At 32.6% G+C, this 23,216-nt stretch overlaps 1 protein-coding gene across 1 annotated transcript; it reads right to left on the reverse strand.

The window, feature by feature from the left end:
• Positions 1-1,174: 1,174 nt before the first annotated feature.
• LOC145265749 (S-crystallin SL20-1-like) lies at positions 1,175-8,164 on the reverse strand. Its single transcript, XM_080121802.1, has 7 exons — positions 7,977-8,164; positions 5,676-5,771; positions 4,512-4,627; positions 3,800-3,836; positions 3,699-3,733; positions 1,735-1,842; positions 1,175-1,339 (listed from the first exon to the last, which is right to left on the reverse strand). Exons 1-7 carry the CDS (start codon positions 8,107-8,109, stop codon positions 1,175-1,177), a joined length of 690 nt encoding a protein of 229 aa, XP_079977928.1. The 5' UTR covers positions 8,110-8,164.
• Positions 8,165-23,216: the final 15,052 nt, after the last annotated feature.

The raw sequence follows: 23,216 nt of genomic DNA on the forward strand, positions 1-23,216 counted from the left end.
GAAGTCATATTAAATTAGAGGTTCTCTTTTGAACCCAAATCTAAAAGAGGGAGACTAGTGTTTTTTTCGAAATCCCCAGATGTGACAAAAATACTCCATGGATGGGAAAATAGTATCTATGTAGAAATATACAATACTAGCAGGTGTAAAAATATTTTTTGTGGCCCGCTAGAAATATCTAACCCTCCTTGCAGTAGGTCTGGCAGTACATTATATGTATTTGTATATTAAAAGTTCTATATTTCGAAAGGGTGAACATTTTTGTTTTATTACATTTTCACCCCAAACAAGGCACATTACCACTTTGACGTAGGGGGCTACTATCAGGGACCTAATTTGCAGGGGTATTATGTAGGGAGTTTAAAAGTAAGATGTCTGTTCACATTACACTTGAACTTCTGCGTTTCAGTACAGTTGGGGAAGCACGAAACTGGAAGAGAATTCCAAAGACCTGCAGTTCTGTGGAAGAAGCTATTAGAGTTGAAGGATTTCTTATATCTAGGGATATAAGCTGTGTAGGGGGTGGACTTCGCTGCTTGTCGGGTTTGTGGGGAGTATTTTCGTCAAGGGGAACAAGGGCTTGTAGTTCGTCAGAGCATTCACCATTAAACTACTTGTAGAACAGGCAGAGAGATGCAACATTTCGTTGATGGGACAGAGCCTGAAGCTTAGAGGACAGTTCGGAACCTATCAGGTTGGCGACTTTCTTTTCATCCCTGTCCAGGGTCGAGAAACTAGTAGCAGATGCACCATCCCAAATGTGACAGCAGTGCTCCATACACAGGCAAATGGTGGCTTTGTAGAGGTACAGGATACTTTCAGGCGTAATTAACTTTCTAGCACGATAGAGAGAGTTCGCCTTCTTTGCAGCAGCCTTGCCAATGATCTCAATGTATTTATTCCAACTCATGTTTCCTATGAACGTCGTGTGTTACATCGGCCGTGAAAAAAAACAAAACAACAAAACAGTCAAGCTACGAATAATATTCTGAATAATCTAAGCAGTAAAAACCTTGTAAAATATATATATATTAAAAAAAAAACGAATATATTTGAGAAATATTTTTATTGGTTTAAAAAATAATTTCGACAATAAAATGTCAATCACATAAGCCATTTTAGCATTTCGGAATTTTCAGTAGAATTTCTTGCTTTTGGAATTCCCAAACTTGGTCTACCAGTTGGTGTTGCAACGGCTCTTCAAGTAAGAAGAGATTTTGGGGTGTCCAGCAACGCGAGTCCTCAGGGCCATCAGTTTAGGATAGTTGCTAAACATGGACTGGTTCTCCATGTAAGGATTCTCCAGGCAGGCGTGGCACATCATATCGCACAGCATCATCTACAAAGAGAAATAAAGCAAGAATATATATAGATAGTATATCAGTCATTACTTCTATGGAACTCGCTCAAATACAACACTTTAAAATACCCTAAAGAAATTAAAATTCAAAGTAATATTTATTAATAGGTGTCTTATACATACCATTCACTTTTCATAATTATTGTTGGAGTTCTCTTTATTTCTATAAATGTTTCTCACTATTTTCAAAAAATAAATTAAACTAATTATAGCTCAAATAACGTTTTACGGCTAGCAAGTGTGGTCTAAAATTGATAACGATCGGTTAATTAGTTAAGGAGTAAATCTTAAACACAGACTACATAAACATATACATAACTAGCTATATATAAGTAAGGGTTGGGATTAATGAATAAAATAATGAATAAACCTACCTGGTCACCCATGAAGAATTTGTTACCACTATCGCGCATGCTCAGAGTCCTCTCCATGAACGGCATGATGCGGTTAAAGGTGTTCATGTACCTCCAGTGCAGATAATTCTGAAACAATTATAAGTCAATAAGTGCTTCAATTTCAACATAAATAAATAAAATAAAATCTTAATTAATATTTCATTAATATTTGATTTCAAATTTTAAGGAATTTTTTCGCAGAACATTAAAATCTATTAAAAAAATGAGTTCTATAATTAATGGATCACAATTAAATTGATTAATAAGTTGACTAGCTAATTAATTACTTGGTTGATTTATTGATATTTTGTTCTATTGAAAATAATGTTTGTTTCAATAAAACAATTTCTTTTATACATCTATATATAAATACATATTATATATATATATATATATATATATGATTACTTCATTCAATCACATCAATTTATATACGAAGATATTATTTATGCGTAAATTTTTAGTATTTACTTTAAGAGTACTCATTACATACGTAGAGCTAGATAGTAAGTTATGAAAATAAATATAGCAAGTAAACTACACAGAATATGCCGCATAAGCCTAAAACCAATCATTTCTTAAACTATTCTCAAAGAATATTCCGCATAAGCCTGACGAATTCTCACGAAATATTCTGTGTAGCTTAATTACCACATATATTTTTATAACTTACTATATATATATATATATATATCATAATTTAGTGATTTAGATTATATGATGAGAAATGGTTAAATATCAAATCTAGAAATTTTATTATATGCAATTCAATCGGATACCTTTTTCACTCGTGCCGATTTATAAATATGATGCATAAGCAATTTCTTTTCTTTTATTTATTTCATTTCATTTGGGTTTTTCTGTCTCCAGAAACTGAAATATATATATATTAATTTATTATATGTATATATATATATATATATATATATATATATATATATATATATATATATATATATATATATATATATATATTGAAATAATAATATCAATTACGAATACAGTCGAAATATGTTAAAATGCTTAGGATAGAAGATGTTAAACTTTAAATATGTATATATATATATATATATATATATATATATATATATATAATACATGAATATATTATTAAAAATAAGTAAGCCCACCTAATTCATAATAAGCCAGCAGATGACATTGATAAAAATATGTATATATACAATTAGGAAAAGGACAAAAAAAATAATTTCTACAACACAACATGCCTGATGATGATAATGGTATCTTTGTCAAAAGCGCTCGTTGTGAATGCAACTTATACAATTTTGAAAAAAAAACATAAAGAAAACTAGTCGGAGATGAGGGAAGATGAAGAGGAAGATAATAAAACAAAAGAATTCTGTGCTCTTCAATAATATATATATATATATATATATATATATAGTAGAAATGATAATTAATAAAAACTGAAGAAAGTGCTCAATACTGTTGTAGAGCAAATATGCGTTTTATTTTTTATTACCGTATCTTTCTGTTAAGTTACATTATTGTTTCAGTTACCCGGCCGTTTTTTGGTCGTCTGTAGCTCCCTCAGACTTTTACAGAATATATGTAGGCGTGTGTGTGTGTGTGTGTGTATAAACATTCTTTTCTGAAATATACAAAATCCAAAAGTGCGTAAGAACCGTGTTTGCCTTTTTACCTATCGATATACATTAGTTCGGGTTCTGAAATAATAAAACAAAAACATTTTCAATATTTTTTTCCATTTTTACTATTTAATTTGCTCACAAGTTTCAGTTGCGATTACTGACGCCATAGACTGAGTTGAAGCAAATAAATGTCTCAGTGTAAAATCCTCTTATCAGCATCAGCTAGTCCGAATATTTCATCGGATACATACATGTTAGTTACACCGCTTGTACTAAATATAGTCAACCACATATATTTTAATTAAAAGACACGCTAAACAGAGTACGTACATCGTAGTTAGAGTTCATCATATCACCGCTATTTCCTCCCATGGTTGGGGACATCATTCCAGAGTTACCTCCCATGTTGGGGGACATCATTCCAGAGTTACCTCCCATGTCGGAGGACATCATTCCGTTGTTACCGAACTGCAAAAAGAAAAGGAAGAATTGCTTTAGGAAAATTACAAAATTAAGCTGGTGCTTGGTAACTATGTGTCTAAATGTAAATTTTTGCCAATGTGTGATTAAAGGTTGGTAAAACAGGCAACATGTGTCAATAAAACTCTATGTACAGGTGAATGGTGGTTTTGTTTAAATGATTAAATCTTCCAGCACTCTATTAAGATTAAAAGTGGAACATATCGTTCATCAAAGCTAACGGTCTGTATAAATATTACTGATAGATTTTCCGAGAGGGATATTAAAAATAGTTAATCTTAATAAATGAATTTTAATTTGTTTCTTTTATAACAGAACTGCTTCAAAGCTCTAAAAGGTATGAATTTCATGAAAAACTAGGGTTTTAAAGAAGATCAACAAAAGAACGCTCACCGACATCAGTAAATTAGTGAGATGTATATTGATGTTGATAAACGCGCAGAAATCGTCTAGTGATGACGTTACAAATAAACTTGGAAAGCCTACGTCGTCAGTCTCTGTCGTTATTGGTCATATTGCATTTTTTTTATTTCAAAATTAATTGTTTCAGTTCGTTATCAATTGGTCAGCGTAACCTGACATTAGGCATACTATATTAGTTTTATTTCAAACTGAATCGTTAATGATCGTGCCTTCAAAGATTTTTAAATCAAACCAACTCACCCTGAAACGTCCGTTCTTCCAGTGGTAGTACCTCATGTAATCGTGCATGATTTCATAGAAGCAATCAGCGATGTAGTCACACCTCATCATGTCCATGCTGCTCTTGGGGTAGAAATCTAACGGATAAACATCGTCAAATGTAAATTAAAGTACTCAATAGTGTTAATAATAATAATAATAATAATAATAATAATAATAATAATAATAATGATAATAATAATAATAATAATAATAATAATGATAATAATAATAATAATAATAATAATAACAACAACAATAACATATATCTAAAATGGACAAAAAAATATGGGCACCCGTTTTCTTGTTGGCACGAAGCTGTTAATCACAAAACCTTAAGGTAAAGCTATATCAAAATTGTAAAACTTTATAATAAATCAATTAAATGATTTCAATAAAAAATAAATTCTATAGCAATATAAATCGATTTTTCGTGGTAAACACAACAATATAATGTTAAACGAAAATCAGATGTTACAAATCTTCATTGAAACATTACAGGAATCGCAACATATCATTTTAGAATACAAAAATATCATGCAAGGAACGTATTAAAAACTTAAATAATACAATCGATTAAGCTTTTACAGGTGGAGAAAGTAAATTCATACTTTTAAAAAAAAATCTGATGTCATTTGATGTCAAACTAATAACTATAGTTTACTAAATTCGATTTACAATCACCATTAAATAGGATTATTTTCAAATAGGAAATTAAATACTACTTTTGAAGAGAAACTATTTTGTAAGTTAAGTCTGAAAAAATAAATCGTCAGAATCCACAGGAGCTTCACATAAAGTTGTTATGAATGGTTATAAATATGATTATAGTTTTATATTGTATATTTATATTTAAATAATTTTTGTTTTACTTAACGGGGATAAATTACATTTATTTCGTAAGGAAAACACGTTAAAATAATTTAAACAAAAAAATATTGTTGACCTTGTGTATGCGTTAAATAGCAGTAGTGGCTTTTAATATTGGGCTTAAGATAGAGCGGCCATGAAATAGGTAAGCAGACGAATTTTTTTAAAACCGAAAGTCACAAACCGGATGGGCGGATTAAACGCCCAAGCAAGCCAGCTGATCTTAGTTTTATAATCATATAGATAACAATATGTGAATTATAGCATTTGACTTACTGTGTTCACGGGCCAGGTATCTGGCAATGGCCATAGTCTCAGGCATCTTGTTGCCACCGTCCATCTCCAAGACGGGTACGCGCATGCAGGGCATGTCTGAAATAAATAATAATTAACAATTTATAATATAATGAACAAGTCTTATATGTTAAAACATGTTTTCATAGAAATGATATAAGATAACAGGTTCTATTTTATTTTATTGGAATCGCCTTTCTTTTATATTTTAGTCGAATAGTCTTTTGAATATTTGAATATATTTTTTATCCCTGTATCGATCTTCCCCCAAATTCTAATGACTCCACTTATCCCTTTAAAAACTGTAATAAAACTTTGTACCACATTTAAATAAATATATATATATATATATATATATACAGGGATATATATATATATATATATATATATATATATATATACAGGGATATATATATATATATATATATATATATATATATATATATAGGTAGATAAATACTTATATTGTGTAAAACGATTCATAATTTTGAGTTAAAAGTCAGTTTCCAAAGGAAAATAAAAAAATCAACAAGATTGTACAATCGTTTCAGAAACGATGTTAATTTTATTAAAATCTGGTTGATTTTGTTTCCTTTCCTTTTGAATTTAATTTTTAATCGTTTTACTTAATATTATTATAGCTCTAACATATTTATACCTATTGAGCTATGATTATGATTATAGTTTTATATTGTATATTTATATTTAAATAATTTTTGTTTTACTTAACGGGGATAAATTACATTTGTTTTCTTTTAAAAGGTATTAATGCATTTACTAATGCATTAAAAAAACCCTCTGCTCTTTAGACTCCATGTCTAATCCCCCTCCAATTATATATATATATATATATATATATATATATTTATATATATATATATGTGTGTGTGTGTGTGTGTGTGTGTGTGTCTGTGTGCGTGTCTGTGTGTGTGTGTATGTGTGTCTGTGAGCCTGTGTGTCTGTATTAAACAATAAATGATGGCGTAAATATCATAAAACCAATACAACAGCTATCTAAATATTTTCGTATTTTTGTAAACATGGCCAATCTTATTTTTATTTTTAATGTTAATGAGTTATTATTCTTCTGATAAGTCAGGGCGAGAGTATTCTAAAAGTAACATAATAATTATATGATTGTTTCTACGCTACGGAACAGGCCCTGTGAAGATTTGGACATTGTAACGCGCTGAAAGAAATAAACACTAAGATGAACAACATCTTCGAATTTGGAAACTAGACTGTATACATACATACACACATATATATATATATATATATATATATAATGAATTAATGACAAAAGTCTATATTCCTAATTTTATGATATTGACCCTCTTACAATTTGTTCTTTCAATTCAGTTGACACTTACAATTCTAGCAGTATCTGTTCCGTAGCACAAAATCAATCACTTATATATATATATATATATATATATATATATATATATATATATATATATAGTAAGTTATAAAATATTCCGCGTTTCATCCACTCTAGGACTCTTCAGGCTTATTTATGTAAATTAAGTAGTTATATATATATATATATATATATATATATATATATATATATATATATATATATAAGAACACTATTAAAGACTGTTAATTCTAATTTACAAGAATTAAATCAAAAGGTTGCTAAATGATAGTTTACATTCTTTAATTTTGTTATTATATGACAAGCTTTATTTCCTATTTTTTATTGTATTGAACTTTTTATTTGGTTGGTTGTTTTGTTTTACGGCATATCAACGCTTTTCGGCTTATTTAATGCCGAATCCAGTGATTTTGAAGAAAACGTTTTTAACAGAATATATTTTTTCATATCGGTTTCTATTTAACCCATCGTTAGGACCCTAACAGGTACTACCACTCCAGGTCAGAGTGGACTTGGGGGCAATGGCAATTAAAGGGTGGCTCCATACTCCCCAAAAGCTCACAAGCTGGGTCCTCAACATCGGATATAGTTTAAAGTTATATACAGGACCTTATTTGGTTGGGATTAATATGCATATATATATGAATTCTCTTTAAGTTTACAGAAAATTAAGGCTTGAAAACCTAATTTATACTTCAATATATATATATATATATATATATATATATATATATATATATATATATATGTGTGTGTGTGTGTGTGTGTGTATGTATGTGTGTGTGCGTGTGACAAATAGATATTGATCTAGCGATGTCCAAATGTATATACATGTATCGTGTAATATAAATGCAATTTTACATATGGAATTATTTTAGAAAAACAACAAGATTGCTTACCTTTCCTGTATTTGTCCCATTCGTTGAATTCGAACCTCTTGTCCATGTATTTGACGCCGGCAGCGGCCATCATCATACGAAGAATCTCGGCACGGCCGCGGCCATTGAAATAGTACAAAGTGTAGTTAGGCATTGCTAGAGGATCGGTGTTGCTTGACGAGCCTGGAGAAGAAACGCTGTGGCTGAAGTCTGAGTCTTGTCTGGGTGCCACGAAGAGAAATACGGGTGAATTTATAGTCTGCGTTGAGTCATAGATTTAGAAAACTGGTTGGCATTGAATGGCGTTTACTTGATGACTGCAATGCAGACGTTTATTGTCCAAGAGTGCAGACGGGTACAATGAATAATGGATACCAATTACGAGACTTTCTGCACAGAAACTGTCTTGGGTTGAATTCAAAATTAACTAAATGAATGCATTTCAGTCAAAATTACTTGAATTAAATAATTAACTTTGTGTAAATATATTTGTATTTCAAACAAAACTTCTTTCTTTGATTTTAAAGTGCATTTGTTAACATGGCAGTAATTTGCAAGCTTTGGAGAGTCTTTTTTTAAAACTCTATCGTTATTTTCATTGGGAATTGGCGAAGACGCCTGTGATGCTAGACGAGAACGTGTATCCACACCATGAAAGTGGATATCGAACCTACCACCGGTCTACAGGTATTCGCCGCTGGTCCCGGGACCGGTAACTCATGACTATCATTGCTGCTGTGGATCGGCACACTGTCTGTTCTATGTGGGGAGCGGACCCAACTCATGCTAGGCGAATGCTGCCAAATTGTATTAAAATCAAAGACTCTAGTGGTCTGTGACCGTTTCTATAAAAAACATTATCAACAAAACCTCGTCTAGCTAAAATAATGCTTTGTTTCAATCTCTTCCTAAAAACTAAACGAAGTTCTATAAAGGAAAGTCGCTTACTTAGTACTTCTTGTCGACAAAACACGTTCCCAACTGATTTCCTCGTCGTGTTCAAGTCTAATGTAAACAAATTCTGGTTGAATCGCCGCAACATTCCACCGTTCGCCGGACACTCAGTTAACTCGTATCCTCGTGTGGCCTTTATACCTTAGTAAGTGGTGACACTTTTGTAAGGAATGTGTCAGATTTGTAGTTACTATTATTCCCAAGTGCACTCCAATGCAACATGCTAGTAACAATCAATTTCATAAATGCATCAAAAATAATTTTTCCGTGACTTTTTTTCTGGGATAAAAATGTATTATGTGTTCAGATACTAGCGCTGTGTCTTTTGATTTTGGTTGTCATTAAAAGAGAAATACTTCTAGACTGAGGCAATTTATTTTTGTCCCAATCACAAGGTTTCCTTACTGCGGAGCTTGTATCTGAGCCTGCATTCATAGAATGGTTACAAGAAGGCCATCAAACTACTTAAGACACGTATGATTAAACTGTTTCTCCCAATACTATCAAAATGCCCAGAAATCCGATCTATATACGTTTTATTTTTTATTACCGTATCTTTTTGTTAAGTTACATTATTGTTTCAGCTACCTGGCCGTTTTTTTTTTGCCGTCTGTAGCTTCCTCAGACTTTTCCAGAAATGTAACTTAACAGAAAAATACGGTAATAAAAAATAAAACGCATATTTGCTCTACAACAGTATTGAGCACTTTCTTCAGTTTTTATTAATTACCATTTCTACTAAACTATATATATATATACATATATATATAGTTTATGTATTTATTATTTTGAAGAGAGTAATAAAAAATAAAACTAATAAAAAATAATAAAAATTAAAAATAACAAAAATATAATACTAAATAATAAAATAATAAATAAATAAATAAAATATCATATACGTTCAAATAAATTATGAGCGACTTTCTAAGTAAATAAAAATGAGCCTTGAGGCGAAGCCGGTTTTTAACTGCATTTATCGTTAAAAAAACCAACAAGAAATATATATACTAGACTACCCGTGACCCGTTGGGTCAGTATGTTATATTAGCTATAGAAGTAATGTATGAGCATGACACTTGTGACGTAAAGAAAATAGTTTTTTCTGATATAACAGAAACATTTCTATGAAAGTATATTAAAATGAAAAATAGATTTCTATGAGTCGTTCAGTTTATAATTGTTTATTTTTGAAAAAAAAAAAACAACTTACAGCCATTGAATTATAAGTGGTTTGCTATACTTATAGGTAAATGTGCACTGAACAGATACCATAATACTTAAAATTAAATTCAAATTTTGATATATCTTATCTTTTAATTTAAACGCGAAAAAAACAATTGGGACGCTGAAAACGTACACAGTAAAGCAATACGGTTTATTGTCGCGTAAATCGCCTTTGTAAAATGCTCTTATGGTTGTTAACGGGTTAAATTGGATTTACTGTAAGAGATTTGCGTTAAAATAACTTAAACGTAATACGGAAATGAATAATTTAATCAAAAAGTAGGAAGTTTAACAATTGTTTATTTGAATAATTTAAACGCAAAAAAGTGTGTCGTTGAAAACGTACACAGTAAAATAGTACGTTTTATTGTCGCCTAAATTATTAAGTATAGTATATGTCGTATGTATGAAATAGGTCGATGAGTATACATATTATTTGTAATAACGTTTTGCGTTTGCTTCCCATATCTTGAAGTTTTTATTCAATAAATTTAAGACATTCACTTTTCTAAGGATGACCGTTTGTTCGAACAAAACTGGTCCAGCGATTTGTGTTTATTAGTTTACGCTGTTATGGGTTTACGTTTATGTGTTATGGGTTTATGTTTATGTGGGCATGATAAACCGGAAGTCGTAAACTGGATGTGGGGTTACAACACTCATTACAAGGTCATTTAAGTTTTATAATTATATATATATGCATATATATATATATATATATATATGAGTTTTATGATTATATATATATGTGTGTATATATATACATATATATATATATAATTAAAAAACAAATGACCTTGTAATGAGTGTTGTAATCCAACATCCGGTTTACGACTTCCGTTTTCTCATGCCTACATAAACATAAACCCATAACAGCGTAAACTAATTCCTACATGTCAACACACAGGAAATAAATACAGAAAAGATATAAACATTCATATATTTTTCGTATTGATTTTTTATTCACACACATAGACAGGATCTAAATGAACTAGCCCTAAGTAAAATATAGTTAACGGTGCTGTGCTCGGAGTATTGCATTTATGAAAAGCTCGATAGGTGTAATTAAAGGGTAAGAGATGAAAAATTGTGAAATTATCAATCAAGTTTTAATAAAGCGAAACATAACAAAATGAAGTTAATATGTACGATCGTTTCAGAAACAATATTCTTTTATGCATTTGATAGTTACAAAAAATCATTTGTAAGTAAGTAAAATATTTCTGGATGGAGACGATATCCAACAATATTTTACTTATTTCTAGATGGTTTTACTTGTGAATATCGAATGAATAAAAAGATATCATATCCGAAACGATCGTGCATATAAGTATGATCTTGGTATGTTTCCTCCTATGAAAACTAGATTGATAATTCCACAGATTTTATGTATATATATATATATATATATATATATATATATATATATATATATATATATATATATATATATATATATATATATATACTTCAGAATAGTTTTTATTTAACCATCAGTTGTCATCGAAATGTACTTTCCATGTCTAACTGACTTTAGCAAATATGGTGCATACCTTTATAACTATTTGCTAATATTTTCTCTTTACTGGGTTTATATAAGTGAAAATTCAGTAATTGTTCAGATACCAATCATTTTTAAGCTAATAAGAGATGACTTAAACTGTAAGCTACAAAATTATATTTCATAATTGAGCATTTATATATTGTTTTAACAAAATCAATACATCAAGGAATCGATTGATAGCAACAAATAGTGTAATTCATCATTAGTTACAATTGTTTCAAGACTATTCGGACAAATTCAAACATTATGTTGTTTGAAAATTTTCACAAAAACAGCCTTTCTTCAGACGTATTTAATAAAAACACTTTAACAATAAAACATTATGGAAACCATTTCCCTTATAGCGAACATATTTTTCCTATATCTTATCCTTGCAAAGTTGCAAAAACTTTGCAAAGATAAGATATAGGAAAAATATATATGCATATATATATATATATATATATATATATATATATATATATATATGCTAGCGGGACATGTGAAAATTCTACAGGGGACACATTCATATGTATAATATATATATATATAGTGATGTTGGCATTCTGTAGATGTTAAGTGTAAACAAAGACGCTATGATATTATTGTGGCGTGTGTGCTATAACTGCAAAATTATCTCTCGTATATAGCACGGACGCCCGGCAAAGCCCGGTCGTAAAGTACGCTTAAATATGATATTTTAATTCTTGAAGATATCGTACACATTATTTTAGAGTTAATGTTGTATCGATTTTTATATATTATAAAGTTGCGATTTCCAAAAATATATATATATATATATATATATATATATCCATATTACTTGCATGCATTAGCTTGAATCGAAAACAAAATAAAACGTATGAATATATATATATATATATATATATATATATATATAACTTGAAATCCTTCAGCCATAATCGAATGGCAAGCCAGAACTTATGAAGAACTCTTACTTAAATTATTTCTAAAAGCACAGATTACTGGAGTGTCATAAGATATAATTGGAACCGAAGCCAAAACTATTATTTAATTAAATATATTTTCACCTATCTTATTCAATCCCGGGCAAGGCTGGGTATTCTGCTAGTATATATTTATCACCTATCTCATTTAATCCTATGCGACGTCAGGTAATTGCTGGTATATATTTCCGCTAATCTCATTCAATCTTAGCTGATGCTGGGTATTCTGGTGTTCTGCTAGTATATATTTGCTATTATCGAATTCAATCCTGGGCGACGTCGGATATTCTGCTGTTATAAATTGGCTACTATATCATTCAATCCCGAACGATGCGAGTATTCTAGTATATATTTGTCCCTATCTCATTCAATCACGAGCAACGCCAGATATTCTGCTAATATATATTTTCATCAATTTCATTCAATCCAGGGTGACGCCGGGCAATCTACTAATATATATTTCTACCTGGTAATCTGCTAGTGTATATTTCCACCTATCTCATCCAAATCCGAGCGACGCTGGGTATTTTGCTACTATATATTCTCACCTATTTCATTTCCTCCCGGCAACGCCGGGTATTCTGGTGGTATCAATCTCATGAAATCCTGGGCGGTGCCGAGTATTCTGATAGCATATATTTCTACTAATCTCATTTAATCCCGGGCGACGCCGGGTACTTTGCTTGTATATTTTATCACCTATCACATTCAATCTAGTGTGAAACCTCGTATTCTGCTAATATATATCTCCATCAATCTCATTCAATCCCAAACTTAATGTTGCTTAAATTTGTGATCTACATAAAGCATTTAGTACTCCAAGAAGTCACTTATCTGATAATGACCCAGATTAATGTTGCTTAACTTTGGTGATTTACATTTAGTAAAGCATTTAGTATTCCTAAATAGTTATTATCTGATAATGACCAAGATCAATATTGCTTAACTTTGGTGATCTACATAAAACATTTGGTATGCAATGTAGTCACCCATCTGATAATGACCGCACTCAATGTTGCTTAACTTTGGTAATCAACACGAAGCATTTGGTTTTCCCAAGTCGTCACCCATATAATAATGACCAAGCTCAATTTTGTAGTATATATTTCCAGCAATGTCATTCAACCCCGGATGATGCCGGGTAATCTGCTAGTATATATTTCCGGCAATGTCATTCAATCCGGGGCGACGCTGAGTATTTTACTTACATATATTTCCAGTAAAACCATTAAATACTGCGCGAAGCTGGGTAATCATCTAGTATATATGTTTCCACCTATCTAATCCAATCCCAGGCGATGCCGGATATTCTTCCGCTTATTTAATCTAATCCAGGGCGAGACCGGGTATTCTGCTAGTATATATTTCCACCTTTCTTATTCAATACCGGGTGACGCCAGGTATTCTGCTTATATATATATATATATATATATATATATATATATATATATATATATACATATATATATATATATATCAACCTATCTCATACAATCCTAACTGACGACGGATATTCTGCTAGTATATATTGACACGTTTTTATTGAATCCTGGGCGACGCTGCATATTTTGCTAGCATATATTTTCATCTCTCTCATCCAATCCCGGGCGACAGCAGGTATTCTGCAATTATATATTTCCAGTAATTTCATTCAATCCCAGGCAACACTAGGTATTCTCATAGGATCTACTTCCAGCTATGTCATTTAATCTTGGGCGAGGCTGGGTATTCTGCTAGTATATATGTCCACCTTTCTTAATCAATCCCGGGGGAGACCGGGTAGTCTGCTAGTATATATTTCTAGCAATGTACTTCAATCCAACACGACTCTGGGTATTCTGCTAGTATATCTTTCCAGCAATCTCATTCAATCCTGTGTGATGCCGGGTATTCTGCTAATATATATGTACACTTTTCTCATTTTATCCTTGGCGACATTAGAAATTCTGCTAGTATATATTTCCACCTATCCCATTCAATCCCTGGAAACGCCAGGTATTCTTCTTGTATATTTTTCAGCTATCTCATTCAATACCGGGGAACGCCAGGTATTCTGCTAGTATATATTTCCACCTATCCCATTACATACCGGGGAACGCCAGGTATTCTGCTTGTGTATATTTGCTGCGATGTCATTCAATCTAGGGCGACACTGCTTATTCTGCTAGTAAGTATTTCCAGGTATTCTGCTATTATATATTACCACCTATCTCATTCAATGTAGGGCCACGCTGTTTTTTTTTGCTACTATATATTTTCCACCCATCTCATTCTATCCTAAACAACGCTGCGTATTCTGCTAGCATACATTTTAAGCAATGTCATTCAACCCCGGACAAGGGTGTTTATTCTGCTAGTATATATTTCCAGCAATGCCATTCAGTCTCGGGAGATGCTGGGTATTCTGCTCATATATATTTCAACCTATCTCATTCAATTTTGAGTGATACCAGGTATTCTGCTAGTATATATTTTCACCTCTCTTATTTAATCCCGGGCACCGCCGCATATTCTGCTAGTATATAATTTCCATCTATCTGATTAAATCCCAGCCGTGCTGATTATTTTGCTACTATACGTTTTCACCTATCTCATTAATTCCTAGGCAGCGCTCGATATTCTTCTAGTATATATTTTAACATATCTTATTCAATCCTGAGCGACACCGAGTATTCTGCTAGTATATATTTCCACCTATCTCATCCAATCCTCGGTATTCTTCTAGTATATTTTTCCAGCCATGTCAGTTTATTCTGGGCGATGCCGGATAATAGACTAGTATATATTTCCAACAATATCATTCAATGCTGGGCGACGCCGGGTATTATTCAAGTATATAATTCTAGCAACGTCATTCAATTCCAGGCAAGGCCGGGTAATCTGCTAGTATATATTTATTCAATCCCTAGACATGCTTAGTATATGATTCCACTTATCTTATCAAATCCCGGAGGACGCCGGGTATTCTGTTAATATATATTTCCACCTACCTCATCCAATCCTCGGACTGACTTTATATCTCCCACCCCACTGTTCAAAATATTCATGAAATAAAGTAATGTCTAAATCGTAAACTGTTTCAGCCATTTCCGAGACTGACTTCATATCTCCAACCTCTATTGTTAAAAATATACATGAAATAAAGTAATGTTTAGATCGTCAAGAGTTTCAACGATTTCCGGGAATGACTGCATATCCCCCACCCCACTGTTAAAAATGTACATATCTAAAACGTGAAATGGTTCAGCCATTTCCGGGACTGATTTCAAAATCCCCTCACCTCACTGTTAAAAATATACATGAAATATAGTAATGTCTAAATCGTAAACTCGTTCAGCAAGTTTTGAATATTAATACATAAAAACATTAACACTGTTCGGGATCAGGCAACTATTACTTCAATGTGAATTTCAAATGTGGTATCTGTTTCCGCATCCAGTAACTTTAATCCCCCTCTTATGCATAGTTTTAACAATCACTGCTATGAGGACATTACGGACGAAAATATGACTTGATTTTACGAATGTTACAAAGAAGCCCCTAAACTGCACTTGATCCATTTACCTGATTTATGAAATCTGCAGCTCATCCATGTGGTGTTTGGAATATGACATCTTATGTCAATGCACTACATCATAAATATATTATATGCATCCTTTTTTAATAGAAAATAATGATATCATCACCGGCAGTAAGCACGTCAGACTATCACCCCCCACACACACACTGGAAAAGAAAGGAGATTATGCTTGGGAAAATTATATCATAAGACAATCACCAATCCATTAACTCACATTTAGCATAATATTAAAATCTATATGTAAAAGGCTATAGAGAAACAAACGTTGATCAACTCATATTATGCCTCCTTCACCCTTACTCGAATAAACAATAGCATATATAATGTTTAGGTTTACGACTCGGCAGTGTTCAAGTATTCCATATCTGTCATAGCACCCAAAATATCTTCCTGGGAGATGAATGCATCTCGGTGTATCCTATCTGGAAAAGTTAACTTTCGTGATTGATTGTACAAATGATGAAACAAGTTCATCTGTGGCACGTGCACAATGCCCGCAAACTGAAAACGTCTTTAAAAATTGAGGTTGATACTCTCGGTAAGTCTCCAATTATCTCTATGGCTGACTGGGACAGCTTCCGTACATTCATATCCGATTTACCTCTGCATTCCATGTTTAAAAAGGATGTGTCCTCTATAGTATCAGATCTGACCGAATGGTTAATTTTAATTTTTTTTTATTATTACATTTTCACCCCAAACAAGGCACATTGCCACTTTGGCGTAGGGGGCTACTATCAGGGGGAACCACTACTGGGGCACTATCTAGGGATTTGGGCAGCAAGATGTCAGTTAACGTTGCACTTGAACCTCTGCATGTCAGTACAGTTAGGGAAGAAGGAACCTGGAATGGAATTCCAGAGTCTAGCGGTTCTGGAGAAGAAACTACTGGAGTAGAAAGATCTTTTACATCTAGGGATCTCTACTGTGTGGGGATGGGATTTAGCTTGAATTGTAGACATAGACCGAGTCATACCATCTAAAAAATTCCAACAAAAACCCAACAGCCAGCCATGGTTCTCCCCAGAATGTGCTGCTGCTATCGCGCACAGAAATCACTTTTTCCATAACTACCAACGTAATAGATGCACTGACACTAAAGCTGCTTTCGAGAACGCCAGCAACCACTGTAAAAGAGTAATAAAAAATGCAAGAGAGCTATATGCCCAATCTGTTAATCCAAAGTAGCTGATCAGCGGCTTGGTTCCCACCAGTTTTGTCAAATAACAAATAGGATCCTGAACAGAAGTGGTCGTTATATCCCAACCATTATCAATGGACCAGAGGTCATCTCGCCAGCATCAGACGAGGCCAAACTATTTGCAAAGAACTTTGCAGCTAATGCTACCCTATGCGACGAAGGCCATCAACTCCCCATATTTCCTCCTATAACACAGAACACGCTAGGTAACATATATCTGTGCATGAGGTCGCCAAACTTATCTAGAACTTTAATTCCAGTAAAGCAACTGGCCCTGACGGCATTCCAATTATAGTGTTAAAAAAGCTTCAACATGAACTTGCTCCCACACTTACGAAACTGTTTAAGCGCTGCCTTAAGGAGAAGTGCTTTCCGACACCCTGGAAACCCTCATCAGCATGCCTTGTATTTAAGAATTCAGGTGATAAATCATCTCCTTCTCAGTACAAACAAATAAGCCTCCTGTGTGTTATGAGTAAGTTGCTGGAATCTATATTAAATAGAGAAATAGTAAACCACCTCAGCAGAAATAACTTTCTAAGTGACACACAATATGGTTTCCGTCCTGCAAGATCTACTATGTAGATGTACTAACGGTTATATCTCACAGGATTAGTGAATCTCTTGACAAAGACTTCCTTTCTAGGGCAATTGATCTTGACATATCAAAGGCCTTTGACATGGTATGGCATAAGGGCCTACTTCACAAGATTTCCAGCTACGGTATAACTGGAAATATCTTCTCAATCATTAAATCATTTCTCTCCGAAAGGCTCATAAGAGAAGTGGTCGATGGACAAAAATCAGAGGCCTGCAGTGTTAATGCTGGAGTTCCTCAGGGCCCAACTCTCTTCCTGATCTACATCAATGACCTCCCTAAACACATACTAAAATCATTCGTTGACCTCTATGCTGATGACACGATCATCTACGGCAACACATCAAAGGCTGTAAATGACAAAGTTCTCTCTGATTCTTTCTCCTCTGATCTCGAGCGCGTGGTTCAGTGGGGAAGTCGTGGCTGGTTACCTTTAATGCATCTAAAACCAAACTCCTATCTTTACATCATCAACGCTCTGATCCCCATCTTGCATCAATTGAAATGGATGGCTCTCGTCTAAGAGAAGCCCTGTGTTTTGACAAGCTTCTGGGTTTGTCCTTTACTCCTGATCTGAAACGGAACACGTACATCAAGTCTGTTTCCAAGGTGGCTGGAAAGATGGTGGGTTCCTTCTACCGCTTCAGAAGATATCTCACTACTGATGCAATTCTCTATCTATATAAAAGCCAAGTACGTCCAAGGATGGAATACTGCTGCCATATCTGGGCAGGAGCTGCTAAAACAGCCTATCCTGCCTTGACAGAGTACAAAATAGACTTTGTGGCTTAGTGGGGATGCCCTTTTCTCTACCCTGCAACCTCTCTCCCACAGAAGAGACGTTGCGAGCCTATCCTTGCTTTATCGTTATTTTCATGGCAGGTGCTCGTCTGAACTCCAATCTCTGATCCCCCCCTCGCCAATCTTTCACGAGACACACCCGTCTAGCTGAATCCACTGTGAAAAATTTCCCCCACTCTTTATATGTGCCTAAATCAAAACGTGGATTCCATGAACAAAGCTTCTTTCTTAGAACTGCACGACTGTGGAACTCTGTTCCGTCTGTCTGCTTCCCACCTGACTACAACTTGGATGTCTTCAAGTCCAACGTTAACAAATTCTTAATGAACCGCCCTCTTAAGTAAACACTTCATCAAATCTCCACACTAACGTAATCTACTTGCAATTGCCCTTATCCCTGAGAACTGTAGGCAATACAGAGCTATGACTTCTTCACAGTTCAATCTGAGCATGGTAGAATTTGTCTGCGCAGAAGAGTTTTTACAATTTTGCGTATATTTCAGAGATTAGAATTAAAGATCAAACACATCATTTCACGACAAACAATGCTTGTTTTTATGTTACATAAACCATCATAACAGCAAACCATCCTAAAGATAAAGCATCATAAGAATAAATCATCACAAAGATAAAACATCATTCAGATAAATCATTATAAAGCTAAATCATCATAAAGATAAACCATCATAAAAGTAAACGATCCTAGAGACAAAGCATCATGAGGAGAAACCATCATAGAAATAATCCATTATAAAGATAAACCATCATAAAGATAAAACGATCCTAAAGATAAAGCATCACAAGGATAAACCATCATTAAGATAAACAATCATGAAGATAAAACATCATCAAGTAAATCATCATAACATTAAACCATCATATAGATAAATTATGATTAGGATGTGACATGTTCTATTACAGAACGAGTGTACCGAACCTGGTTTGCTCGATTTCGCAAAGGCACATTTTCAGTTATAGATGTTTTTTGCTCTGACAGGCCAAAGTCAGTCGACAATGACCAAGTTAAAACAGTTGAACAAAATTGCCGTTCGGCAACCAAGTAAATCGCAGACATTTTTAAGATTTCTCAATCAAGCGTTGAAAACGAATTGAATAAACTATGTTCTGTTTCCAACCTTGATCTTTAGTTCCGCAGAAACTTGACAGGTACAAAAAAACGAATGTAATATTCCTCCAGCCGAACAGAAATTATAGCATTTGTTTACAAAAAAATATGCGCGGAAAACAAACACATCTACATATCAATCGTGTAAAATATATTTCCGGTTTAGAGTAAAATGAATTAAAAACCCGCGTGTATATATATATATATATATATATATATATATATATATATATATATATATATATATATAAATGAACGTGTCTCTGACTCTGTGTACATTTCCCTACGCAATAACTCTGTCAATTTTTAGTCTACAGACTCAAAATTTGATATACAGGTTACTGAGATTTGGGAAAATCTACGTGATCGGTTTTTCAGAAATTTAGCAGTTAAGGGATCAAAGTTCAACGATTTGACCTGTGAGAACCATACTAAACTCCTCCGACAATTTTGGGTTTAAACACTTGAAATTTTAGATACAGATTCCTTGAACATGGATCAAACTTAATAATTCGCTTTGAGCCCAAAACAAGTGATATTAAGGGGTCATATTAGGGGTAAAAAATTTTTAATTGAACACCGGGCTGAAATGCTTGTATATATATATACGTGGGTGATTACAGAAACATGTATGCACATATGTAGCCATTAATGTTTGTATAAATAAAATTAATATACCTGCTCTGTTCACTCATTGAGCACTATTTTGGTAGACACATGTTGTTTCATTGGATGTACTTCTAGGAAACTAAACTCTACTGGCTATATATATATATACATATATATATATATATATATATATATATATATATATATATATATATATATATATATATATATATTAGTATTAAAACGATTAATCGGAACCAGGAATCGAAAAATTGGAACTTTTTAGATCATCGGAATCGGTATTGCAATCGGTAAAAGTATAGCCTAATTTTCGATTCCAAACCGTTTCTTTAAAAAAAATTTTTACAATAAAAAATGAAACAAGCACAAAGTGTGTTTTATTAGAAGTTGTTCATTATTTAAAGCATAAGAACGTTCACAGAATGCGTTATAAATCCCATTTACAGATTTACCATGATTCACGAAGTTAAATTTATTTTATTTTTTTGGTCATTTACTGAGAGAAAACTTGCTTACTCCCTTTATAATTTTTCACGGCCATTTGCTAAGTGTGTATATGTCCCCATCTGAGGGAGTTCACTTGATTATTGAAAGGTTTGAATTGCTCTTAATGTTTTTTTTTTTTTAATTTGATTGGTGCAGGCTGTACTTTGGCATCTGACCTCGGCTTCTTTAATCATTTTATTGCACTTTTCCTTGGGCGCAAGTGAAAAATATAGATGAAAATCTCATATGAGTTCATCAAAATCTTGGATGAGATAGAAAAAGAGATAATACTCCGAAGATTTTCTTAATTAAAAAGGAAATTATATCTACTTCAAAAAGAAAAATGTGATTGAGACATTTATTGCTGTAATTAACAGGAAAAGAAAAGAAATGATAAACAAATATGCAACAAATAAATGTTACCAAAGGCAATACTCTTTTACATACCTGAATTTATTTGTATTTGAATATCCTTTAAAGTGTGTTTGTGGTTCAAAGCAAACTGATTTTGCTTTGAAATGGCTGCTTAATTGATAACCGCTTAAAATTGAAAATTAAACAAACGCTGGTAGAAACATATGAATAAATGTTAACAATCGATCGAAAATGTTATGCTGTGTGAGGATTTTGTTTAATTTTCGATTTTTGAGCGATTAAGCAAGAATGGTCCGGGAATGAGTATCATTTTACGTTAATTTTATGTGCGAAACAGTTTTCTTACGTGAAATTTTAAAATAATTGTTTTGTTTTTTTTGTTTTTTTGTTTTTTTTTTTCTCTTTCCGACACATTCATTTTAAAATGTAAAATCTCATTTTGGGGAAGTGATTTAGCTAAAGAGATTATATATTTGCTGCTGTTATTATTATTATTATTATTATTATTATTATTATTATTATAAGTAGTAGTAGTAGTAGTAGTAGTTGTTGTTGTTGTAGTTGTAGTTGTAGTAGAATGTGCAAGTTATTTTTTTACAGTGACACAAATCAATCTAATAATCGACCACATGTGTATATAATTGTGAGAAGAAAATATGAACATGATTTGCAAAGAGAAAAGGTACAGAATAGGTAACAGGCATCACTCCTTGTGTCAGGAACACTTTTTTACATAGTACGTTATTATATAGAAACTCATTCTTAACATGGGACGAGCTTTCTTAACACTTCTTTCCCTAAACTGTTTTCTTATTTTGCGTACCAATCCTTTTTTTTTTTTTTTTGGCACACCAGCACGCTGGATGTCAATACGCCATTTTGGTTCGCCAATCCGCCATAAAAAAAATTCAAAAAGAAAAAAAAAACTTATTTTTACATTTTTATCTAGCAAATAAACATAAAAGTGCGCATGAAAAACCACATAATTTTAAATCCAATAAGGGAGCTGAAGTCGAGGGTTTGCTTCTAAAACATCATCAAAAAACGTTTTTGATAGATCTCTGTGTGGCGTACTGGAAAATATTTTTTCTAAAGAATAAAAATGAATAAAGTTTATTTTTACAAGAATCTTTATACATCTATCTAACCAATAAACATAAAATTACGAATGGAAAACCACGTTTATTATCTTTAAAGATCTAAATTATATTCTAATACAACTACAAAGGTTTGTCAATATTTATAGAATTATCATTGCTTTTGTTTTGTTATGTTTGTCTATGTTTTTCCCCAATTCACAAGTATATCGGTTTTGTTATGAAAGGAAAATAGCTATTACTAGCAGAGCGACCCGCCTTTGCCCAGGATTGAATGATAGTCAACGAATGTTTCACACTCCCATATTTTTATTGTAATTGAAATCGATGAAATCGTTCATTTTTCAATCAGATCGATTAATTACCTGCTCTAGTTGAAGACTCATCGCGGTGCACCGGGAGGAATCTTTACATGCCTTAATGAAGTGACTTAGTCCACAATACATCGTAGTCTACATTGCATAGTAGAGAACCTAATGTTGATTTTAGAAAATTATTTTATACAATCGCTGGAATTAAAATTTAATACGTCAAGAATCATGGTTCAATTGTGCTCTAAACAGAGCATTCATTCTAGACGCGCCCTTATCATATAAAAGAATCTAATGTCCGGCGATAATAGCTTTGCTAAGGTTATAAATTATGATGAACAGTCAAAAGAATAGAGAAAGAAAGAGA

This window comes from Euprymna scolopes, chromosome 40, assembly GCF_053919585.1.
Source record: "Euprymna scolopes isolate OS-2025 chromosome 40, ASM5391958v1, whole genome shotgun sequence".
Taxonomy (NCBI): Eukaryota; Metazoa; Mollusca; class Cephalopoda; order Sepiida; family Sepiolidae; genus Euprymna; species Euprymna scolopes.